Source organism: Humulus lupulus, chromosome 2 (assembly GCF_963169125.1).
Source record: "Humulus lupulus chromosome 2, drHumLupu1.1, whole genome shotgun sequence".
NCBI lineage: Eukaryota > Viridiplantae > Streptophyta > Magnoliopsida > Rosales > Cannabaceae > Humulus > Humulus lupulus.
The window spans coordinates 181,700,760-181,710,967 of NC_084794.1; the positions used below are offsets into that span (position 1 = coordinate 181,700,760).

The window sequence follows — 10,208 nt, forward strand, 5'->3', positions numbered from 1 at the left end:
TCTTAGGTTCGCGCCAAAAAGCCTTATTACCCCTACGAGCATTTCGGTCATCTCATAGGTTAGTTTGACCTCGGAATGCACAACTGCCCTCGAGGTATGCTATTTATGTTTCCCCATCAAACTCAATATTTTCATTGTTAACTAAGATGTTGATGTCGCGTTCTTGGTCAACGGAGATGTTTCGCTTGTTGGCTCCTTGGCCATTGTTCCTGTGGTGATGGCGAGGTGTTGGGGGGATACCATCTCTAAGCCTCATGTGATCTGAATTGGCGGGCTTGGGCGGAACACCCTGGGCTCCACGAGCGTTGATGGCCTGGAGGTGTCCTCGGGCACCTAGGCCTTTATCCCTACTAGTTGGCCTCAGGGGCCTGATTGTCTTCAGGGGTTCGATGAGCCTTCTTTTTCTTTGAAGCAGGGTTGTCATCGACCTTACCTTTGCCACGATCTTGTGGCATAGGTGGGGCTCCAACTTTAGCTAGGTGCACGGGGGGCATGCCAGCTGGAGGATCTCGCGCCACATCAGCTGGGTTCTCGGCGGCACATTGGCTGGGTCTACAGGTGGCACTCCAGCTGGGTGTAAAAGTGGCACACCAGCTGGTTAACTAGCTGGTGCATCACCATGGGGGTCCACTCGCAGCCCCTTGGGCCACTAGAGTAGCCCTCATGACGTTAACCATCTCCTATAGGGCGGCGATATTACCTTGTTGGGTGTTGATTTTCTACTGTTGAGTGGCCACCTAGTCGCGCAACACCACCACTTTCGGCATCTCCTTCACGTCCATGGGCTGAGGATATTCCTCCTCATAATACTCTTCATTGCCTCCATCGTCTGCGCCATCATATTCAGTGTTTTCGTCGTAGTCTTCCACCATCTTAGGGAGGTCCTGCAGTGGTGGACGGCTGGTTTTTCCTCCCTCAACTCCTGTGGGAGGAGTTACATCATCTGATGAGTTTCTCCGAGTGATCACCATGACTATGTTCTTCAAGCTCTCAATGAAAGCACCAAAATGTTGAATGCCTTTTTCGCTATCAACCTAATCCGGGTGTTTAAAGAAAATAACACAAGGATATTACGTGGTTCAGGATATAAAAGAGCCCTAGTCCACGAGTCTCTAGTATTTAGTGAGCTTGAAGCTTATTTGAAGAAGCTCCACTGGTGGTTCTCGGGCAGCGTATACATTGCACTAAATTATAGAGTTTCTCTCTCTAAAATCCGGACCCTTTACAAGAAGATACAACAGTCTTATTTATAGAGGACGGGGTCATTACTTTCAATTATGTATTATTAATACAAATTTCTCTTTTATTGGGGTATTAATGCTGAACTAATACAAAAAGGCATACACTAAATAGAGACTATGACCCAAATAGATTGCATGGGGCCCACTGTAGAAAGTTGTTTACCAGTTTTATGGGGACCATGCACTGACAGTGTCAGGGTGTGGTTGCACGTTTCTCCATGTCATATGACATAGTGGGAAATTCTCCTTGTCGAGTGCACGACTCGACACCACTACTCGAGGCTCTCCAAAAGGTTGTTAGGCAATCTTTTGGTGGCTCATACTCGCAGTGATTGACACCTAACAACTCTTTTAGATCCCGAGGACAAAATCCTAGACCAGGAGGACAGCTGAGTGAAGAAGGCACGAGAACCTCTAAAATGGTTCTCGGGGCGTGGCCTCACCTAGAGACATCAACACCTTGAGGACTGACCTCGAGGGGTGGCCTCCCTTGTAGACATCCACGTCTGGCCGGTTCGAGGTACCTGGAGGATTTTACACTCCTAGAACACCATGTCTTGTCTTGTCATTAATTACTCCTAATTGCCACGTGTCTGGTGGTAAAAACACTAACAACACATTTATTTTGTAATTTTTTTATATATTTTAAAAGAATAAATAAATAAAAATAACATTTAAGGACCTAAATGATACGATTTGAAAATGTTGGGGACCTAACTGATACAAAATAAATTTTTGGGACCTAAGTGTTACAAAATGTAAAGAATGGGGACTGAAACTGAAAAAAAACCATGAATTTGCTATCTCACCTAGTATATATATAAATATATATTTTTCTATATAAAAAAATGTATTTAACAGTTTTTCGTGGTTTTGACGATTTTTTTAACATTAACAAAATATTACAAATATTTAATGGAATATTCCTTTTAAAACTAATTAAAAATAAATATTTATTAATTATATTAATATAAATTCAAATATTATCAAATATAATTATTAAAATAATATATAATACAAGAATAGATATTTAATAATTATATTACTCTGAGATCCAAGGGGACGGTCTTGTAGTGAGCCTTCGAGCACCATCTCAAAACATGGTCCTCGGGAAGTGGCGTTTCTAGGAGGAAAACTCATCCGGTGGTGGTGAACTGTGGTTGAAGGATGGGCTTACCACTTGTGGAGCTCAGAGTAAGCTCTGGGAGACTTGAACCAGTTTATGCAGATTCTTAATTCCCTTCAAAGTTTGCCACGTGCCACCTGGTGAAAACACAAACAACATTTACCCCCAAGTCTTCACTCATCCTCGGGCAGTGGAGACTTCAATTGAAAAGAGTGTCCTCGAGGGATTGTTCTCGGGTTGAGACTGTTAGCTATCCTCGAGACTTGACATTTTCAGAGAAAGGGTTGCCACGTGTTGATTCCCTATTTTTGGGCCCATCAAACAAATGTCATTAAATGAAGGGTCTGTTCCGTACGCAAGATGTCATTTCACCTTTTTAACTACAACCCCTGCATTGATTTGTGTGATTGTTGGATTATACTCGAATACCTACTCCCTAGGCGACCAACGACTACGGTTGGGTGGCTTGTTTCCCACGACTGGGGGTATATATTTAAAATTTGCCTCCCATTCTCTTTACTTTTGCACATGAAATTTTCAATCCAGAGCATAAGAACTCTCATCCGTAGAACCCACTTCTCAATCCCAAACATTCTCCGTCTTTGATTCTGGCATGTTGGAGGAATTACTGGTATTTTTGGGTAAATTAAACACAATACCTATGTTGACCCTCGATTTGGCCAACGACACGGAGTCAAATATAAAACAAAAGATAAAATGACAACTAAGAAAGATAATCTAATGGAAGAAAAGAAAATACCAAGGATTTATAATGGTTCGGCCCCAAAGGATGGTAATGACCTACATCCACTTAGTGTTATTATTAAGATTGAATCTCAAAGTACTGATCAAAGAGCTAGGGTTCTTGAGTTTCACCAACCTTGGAAGAAATACAATGAAACGATGGATAATTGCACTATCGCTCTCTCACTTAGCAAAAAGATTCAGCTCTCAAAAGTCCCTCCCTTGAGTTATTTCATGTATATTTATAGGCTCAAGGAGGGTTACATATGCCAACGTGCCCTATCATTCCTTAATAATTGCATATCAAGATAAGAATGAAGAAATATTCAATGCAATTATTATAATATTACAGTTTCAGAAGGAAATAAATCAGGTTATACGACTAGCCTGGTCGTATCTAAAAGTTAACCCTTGACGAAGCGATGTGCCTCTGGTCAATAGTCGAGCAGCACTTCTGCCACGTGTCAACCACGTGTGAGAAATCCTTGCCACATCATCAGCAGTCATTTTTAGGGTAAGCATTTGCCCCCCAAGTTTATTTATTGCGACCATAAATAAGTAAACTTAGGAAACTGACTCTTCGAATACCCCACGAAATCTGTCAGAGCCACCTATGCTTTCTTGAAAAAAGATGATCAATCGTGTCCAATCAAGTCTTTTCAGTTTCCCAATAACTTGTCTGGCGGTCATTACACTTCCCCATGTTTCGAAAAGTTACCCTTTATGATTACCTTGGTAACCGCTCCTCGGCTAATATAAATAACCCTTCAGAATCAGTTTTTTACTTTTTACGCTTTAACTTTATCCTCAAGAAAATTGAAGAATCGGAAGCTATATTTCCAGAAACCCAGAAACTCAGACGGATCACGAAGCTCCTGCCCAGCTGAATCAACTTAGCACCTCAGAACTCTACTCCATCTCCCACATAATTATGTTTCTTCAAACCTTTCAGTTGTTGATACGCCATGCAACACTTTTTTTATCTCTATTTCTGATTTCTGAGATCTTGGAAATTTTTTACTGTTCTTGATTGAAACTGTTTTGGGGACATTGGGAATGTTAACCGATGCTTGAAAAGGTGATGAAACAATGTCTTATAGGAGCTAAGAGCCAGTTTGGTAGTCGAGATTGTAGATTTAGGGGGAAAAATCAAAGTAAAAATTCGATTTTTAGGCTAGTTGAAAAACTGGGTTTTTCCCGCCCCTTGGGAGTCGAAAAAGCTTTTTCCCGAAAAACTTTTTACTTCCACTTTTCAATCTATTTTTCAAACTGCTCGTATAGAACTTAGTGTTTTTGCTAGAATGCTGCTGGCCGTATAAAAGCTTAACTTTTATACGCGAGCAACGTTATTCTGACTTGCAACACAGATTTTTAGGCTTTACGTTATCACCTCCCCCTTTCTCTGTTCGCAGCTTTTCATGCAAGATCTGTGGGGAGGTGAAAGGCCTATCGACAATGACTTGCTTGCCCAATTACTTAAAGATGAGGAGCAACGTCGTTGCTGATTCCATAAATTCCTTTTTCTCGAACCCCACCCAATAGACCTCAATCAAACCTTCCAGCCGTGGGTAGAGTAAAATCCACTACCCAGAAAAAGAAAGCTTCCAACCCTTCAAATCAGCATGCTCCTCAGGCTGGAATTCGCTCGACCAGTGGTCGGGAAAGAAATATTCCTGACCCAAACATTCAAACTCGTGCTCAGCCCCGAAACGTCGTTCAACCAGATGTTGAATGGTATGTCACACCTGTCAGCCGAGTAACGATCAGGATGATCGCCAATTATATTAAAAATTACAGACTTCCTGGGGTGACACTAGTTCAACCCACTCAAGACAAACGGGCGAACTTGCTTGGAGGAGCCTTCAGCGCCTGGTCGAGGTACCACATCGAGGCAGGAGCGACGCTGCCTCTTCATCCTTTTTTCCAGGGGATGGCCAATTACTTCGGGATCGCCCCTTTTCAAATAACTCCCAACGGATATAGAATGCTCGCTGCACTCTTTATCCTCTATAGCCACAAGAAATGGCCCGTCCCCACACCACATGAGGTCAGCTATCTGTTCGACCTAAAATCGAACCCCAACCAAGAAAACATGGGGTTTTTCCACTTTTGTCACCAGGAAACAGGTCGCACTTTCCTGACTGACACCACTTATATCTCGAACGTGGGGAGGTACCATCTGGAGTATTTCCTAACGTAACATGGTCGCGAACAACTTGGCATTCACTCAAGGAGGTAAAGTCTTTGTACCACTGGTCGTTTATCTTTCTTCAATTTTTTGCTGCATTTCCCTTAGAAATTTAGTGTGTTTCAGGCCCATGGTTGCAACCAGACCCTACTCCAGACATGGAGATATGATCAGCCCTCCTGGCCAGCATGACCAACATAGAGAAAAGTGTCAAACAGCTGGTCACAGAGGCCAATTTGAGACTGGTCGGCCTTTTGGCTCCTCACCAGGATGTGAGGGAATCTACTGCGAGGAGTGCTACCAGCACTGAAGTCCAAAAACAAAAGCCAGATATGTCACAACCTCCTCCGAGGAGGGCAATTGGGGTGACCATCAACGAGCCAACTGGTGCCCCCCGACTTGCTGCCACACCGGCCCCTCCAGGGAAGGGAAAGAAGAAGCCCACAGAGCCCATTCTTGAGTCGTCGGACGAGAACGGTACTGATTTTACGCTTTTAGATAGCCTGCCTATTCCCTATCACCTCTTCAACGGGGATGGCAATTTTAGATATCTTCCATGTTTAGATTTAGACTTCTTCATGCCAGAGAGTGTGTGTAACACTAGTAGAGTAAATAATGTAGCGACCAGTAATGATAGCTTGTGTATTATACTTTCAATTTCTCTGTCCTTGCTTCTTAAACTTAGCAAGTTTCTTTTATTATATTGCATGACTGTTCGCTCATTTCTTTTTTGCAGACATGCCTGCTGAACGTGCCTTCGACTTGTACACCAAGTCAGCGTGCAAGAAAAAGTCTCACAGGCGCCAGTCTGGGGAGGGCTGCAACAATAAACCCGCGAAGAAGCCTCGAACAGACGACCCCCCTGCGTCTACTCCAACAAAGGAGACAACTCCTCCACCAACTCCTACCAGGGAGGCGACTCCTCCAACTCCAACAAACCCAGATCTTCCATCTCCAGTTGGACAGACTCCTCCTCTGGCTCAAGTCGACCCTACGCCTCCAACATCCACCGTCTAGCAATCGGCTGGTCGTCGGGAAGAAGCCTCAGGAGATGACCTCACGGGCGTGGTGCTCAGCTCAGCCAAAGATAGTCTATTGAAAATAACAAAGCATCAACATAGCCGGGAGGCAATCCAGGAGACCAGCTCCATGGGGGTCGACCAGGTCCTCAGCCGCGCACTGAACGAAGTGCTTGTTGTAAGTTTCTTTCTGCTTTACAAATCATCTTTTTAACTTGCTCCTATTAATGACCTTATCTTTTTCTGATCGCAGGGGGTGCTTACCCTGACCTCTGGCTAGCGATCTTCAAGGACGCAGAATGCTCAGTTTGAGAAGAAACTCAGCGATCAGCTCAGTGCTGCTGAGGCTCAATACACCAAGCAACTCAAGGCGTCCTTGGCTACTTATGTCGAGCAGCTGAAGGCAGTCGAGGCGAAACATTCTGAGGCCCTCAAAGAGGTCGAGGTGAAGCACACCGAGGCTTTTAAAAAGTGGAGGCGAAGCACCTCGAGGTGCTGCAAGTGACCAAGGCCACAATTGCTTCTCTTAAAGAGGAGCTGAAGAGGAAGGATGCAAGTATCGATAAGATCACTGCATCCAAGGAGCAATACAAGGAGGTCTCGCTCAGGAATTATTGAGAAGCCCATAAGCTTCAAGATGAGCTTGCAATAAGTCGCCAAGAGGTTGCTGCTTTAGAGGAACAGAACGCCCGCAACCTTGAAGTCTATGAGGGGGCATCGTTCGAGTGCTTCTACTTGTTCTGGAAGAACAATCCCACTGCCAACTTTTCCTATCTCCCAGACCATATCAGGGAGGCAGAGCTGGCTAGGTGCGTTGCTCGCCTGGAGGAAGAGACAATTCCAAGGTCTCCAGAAATTTCTCTAGCAACCAGCATCGAAGGCGCCCGAGAAGAAGCTGTGGATGTAGTCAACCAGCAGCAGCAGCAATCGCCACAAGACCCCTCGACTACTTCATAACTATCTTTTATTTTACCTTTGAATTACATGGCCTATGGGCCATGATGTAAAAACAATTTTATTTATATTTTAACTTTTTATTGCTGCACGGGCAGCTTTTCTCTTTTTATTGAACAATTACATCCGAGTAGTCACTGCTCGCAGTGTAACAGAATTCCTTTTGATATTACAATAGCTTCATTTTATTATAACACCTGTTCGCATGACCGAACTTAGGATAGCACTTTGTTTGATTTAACAAATTAACAAAATTTTGAAAAACACTCTAAGTACCTTAGCATGCTTTCACTTATTTTGTTCATGTGTTTACATACCTCTCGATATGCTTTGCTTACTAGATACCTTATATGCACCCAAGTGATCGAGGAGCTCTAGTTCCTTGGTCACTTGCCTTGACCAAAACCTGTTCGAACATTACTGCTCGGAGCAAAAGAATTAACATGATAATATAGCAAATCAACACACGTAATGAGAAAAAGCTTGTAATAAATACAATAATCGGCAAGAATGACTGGCTGCGCATAGTCCCTTATATTTCTCGTAATAAATAGACAAAACGTGTCTGTACGAGTGATCAATAAGATTTTACACTTATAAGCGATCAGTCATATAAAATGACCAACCCTGTTTCATAACTTGTAAAATGTAAAATTAATACAAGCCAATTCTTTGAGAAGAATTGTTTATTGATAGTACTTGCGCAGGTGTTCTCCATTCCAATAGCAAGGAATGAGATTTTCGTTTAAGCGGGCAAGTTTATAGGTGCCTGGATGAAGGACTTCTTCAATCTGGTATGGCCCTTCCCAATTAGGTCTGAGTACTCCAGCAGCCTAGTCGCGAGTGTTTAGGAAAACTCTTCGAAGTACTAGATCTCCAACATTGAATTTCCTTTCTCGCACTTTAGAATTGAAATACCGAGCGACTTTTTGCTGGTACGCAGCTACTCGGAGTTGGGCTTGCTCACACTTCTCATCGACCAAGTCTAGGGATTCCATCAGTAGTTGGCTGTTCGAGCCTCGATCGTACGTTATTCTGCGATGCGAAGGCGGATCTAACTCAACAGGCAACATAGCCTCATATCCATAAGCTAAAGAGAATGGAGTATGGCCTATTGTTGTTCGATGGGAAGTTCTGTACGACCAAAGGACTTCAGGCAATTGTTTTGGTCACGCCTCCTTAGCTTCTTCTAGTCTTTTCTTCAGTGTATCCTTTAGCATTTTGTTGACTGCTTCGACTTGTCCATTTGCTTGGGGATGAGTGACTGAAGAAAAGCTCTTGATAATGCCATGTCGTCCACAAAAATCCGTGAATAAATCACTATCGAATTGGGTGTCGTTATCCGAGACGATTTTCCTTGGCAATCCATAGCGACAAACGATGTTTTTTTATCACAAAATCCAGCACCTTCTTGGTCGTTATGGTTGTGAGTGGCTCGGCTTTGGCCCATTTAGTGAAGTAGTTGACGGCAACCACAACATACTTGATGCCGCCCTTCCCTGTGGGCAAAGATCTGATTAAATCAATGACCCAAACTACAAATGGCCACAGACTTTGCATCTATTTAAGCTCATTGTGGGCTACTCGTGGGATTTTGGAGAACCTCTGGCACTTGTCGCACCTCCGCACAAACTCCATTGAGTCTTCATTCATCGTGGGCCAGAATTATCCTTGCCTCAGGATCTTTTTTGACAAGCTTTGCCCCCCAGCGTGGTCTCCACAAAAGCCTTTGCGTACCTCTTTCATCAATTATTTGGCCTTCTCTTTCGAAATACATCTGAGGAGTGGCATTGAGTATCCCCTTTGGTACAAGATTCCCTCGACCAGGATATACCTAGCAGCCTGCTGCTGAAGGGTCCTGGCTTTGTTTCTGTCCGTTGGTAACACGCCTTGCGTTAGATACTCTATATATGGTGCCATCCATGTATCTGCCATCTGGATCACCATAGTGGTCTCCTCTGCTTGGATGCTTGGCATAGACAGTCGCTCAACCGACACTATATTCAGAGTATCTGCATCCTTTGCACTTGCTAATTTGGCCAAAGCATCAGCATTGGAATTCTGGTCGCGAGGTACTTGCTGAAGGGTGTATTTGTCGAACTGAGCCAATAAATCTTTTGTTTTGTTTAAATAGGCAACCATCTTTAAACCTCGCGCCTGGTATTCTCCCATGACTTGATTTACCACCAGCTGAGAATCACTGTAGATGTCGAGCACCTTTATATTCATGTCCCTGGCTAAACGCAACCCAGCGAGTAATGCTTCATACTCGGTCTCGTTGTTAGAAGCAGTGAAGTCAAACCTGATTGCGCAGTGAAATTGATGCCCTTCCGGCGCTATCAATATCACTCCTACTCCAGTATTGCACTCGTTAGAAGAACCATATGTAAATAATTTCCACGAGGGAGCATGGTTTTGACACTCTGGTTCATTAGGCTCTTCAATCTGCTCGCTATCTGTAAGTTCAGTGAACTCTGCATTGAAGTCAGCCAGGGCTTGCCCTTTTATCGCTGCTCGCGGAAAGTAAGATATATCGAACTGCCCAAGTTCGATTGCCCATTTTAACAATCTACCCGCAGCCTCTGGTTTTTGCAGGACTTGTCGTAGAGTCTAGTCGGTCAAAACCGTAATTGGGTGAGCTTGAAAGTAAGGCCGCAGTTTCCTGGAGGCCAAAATTAGGCAATAGTCTAGCTTCTCGATGGGCGGGTACCGTTGTTCTGCTCCAATTAGCCTTTTGCTTACATAGTAAACAGCCTTCTACACGTCTTCTTCCTCCCTTACTAAAACGGCACTAACAGCATACTCTGTGATCGCCAGGTAGAAGAACAAAGTTTCCTTATCGACCGGCTTTGACAGGATGGGTGGTTGCGCCATGTGAGTTTTTAATGCTTGAAAAGCCTGCTCACACTCCTCTGTCCATTCAAACTTTTTATTGC

At 43.8% G+C, this 10,208-nt stretch overlaps 1 protein-coding gene across 1 annotated transcript; it reads left to right on the top strand.

Moving 5' to 3' along the window:
- Positions 1 to 5,631: 5,631 nt before the first annotated feature.
- Positions 5,632 to 6,316, top strand: LOC133814977 (extensin-like). The gene is made up of 2 exons (XM_062247877.1): positions 5,632 to 5,776; positions 6,036 to 6,316. Exons 1-2 carry the CDS (start codon positions 5,632 to 5,634, stop codon positions 6,314 to 6,316), a joined length of 426 nt encoding a protein of 141 aa, XP_062103861.1.
- Positions 6,317 to 10,208: the final 3,892 nt, after the last annotated feature.

What these genes read in the sequence shown, in the direction of transcription:
- LOC133814977 (XM_062247877.1), top strand. Translation starts at nt 5,632, where the DNA reads ATGTCACAACCTCCTCCGAGGAGGGCAATTGGGGTGACCATCAACGAG. An exon ending in TGAGTCGTCGGACGAGAACG is followed by an intron (nt 5,777 to 6,035) that starts GTACTGATTTTA and finishes TCTTTTTTGCAG; the next exon opens with ACATGCCTGCTGAACGTGCC.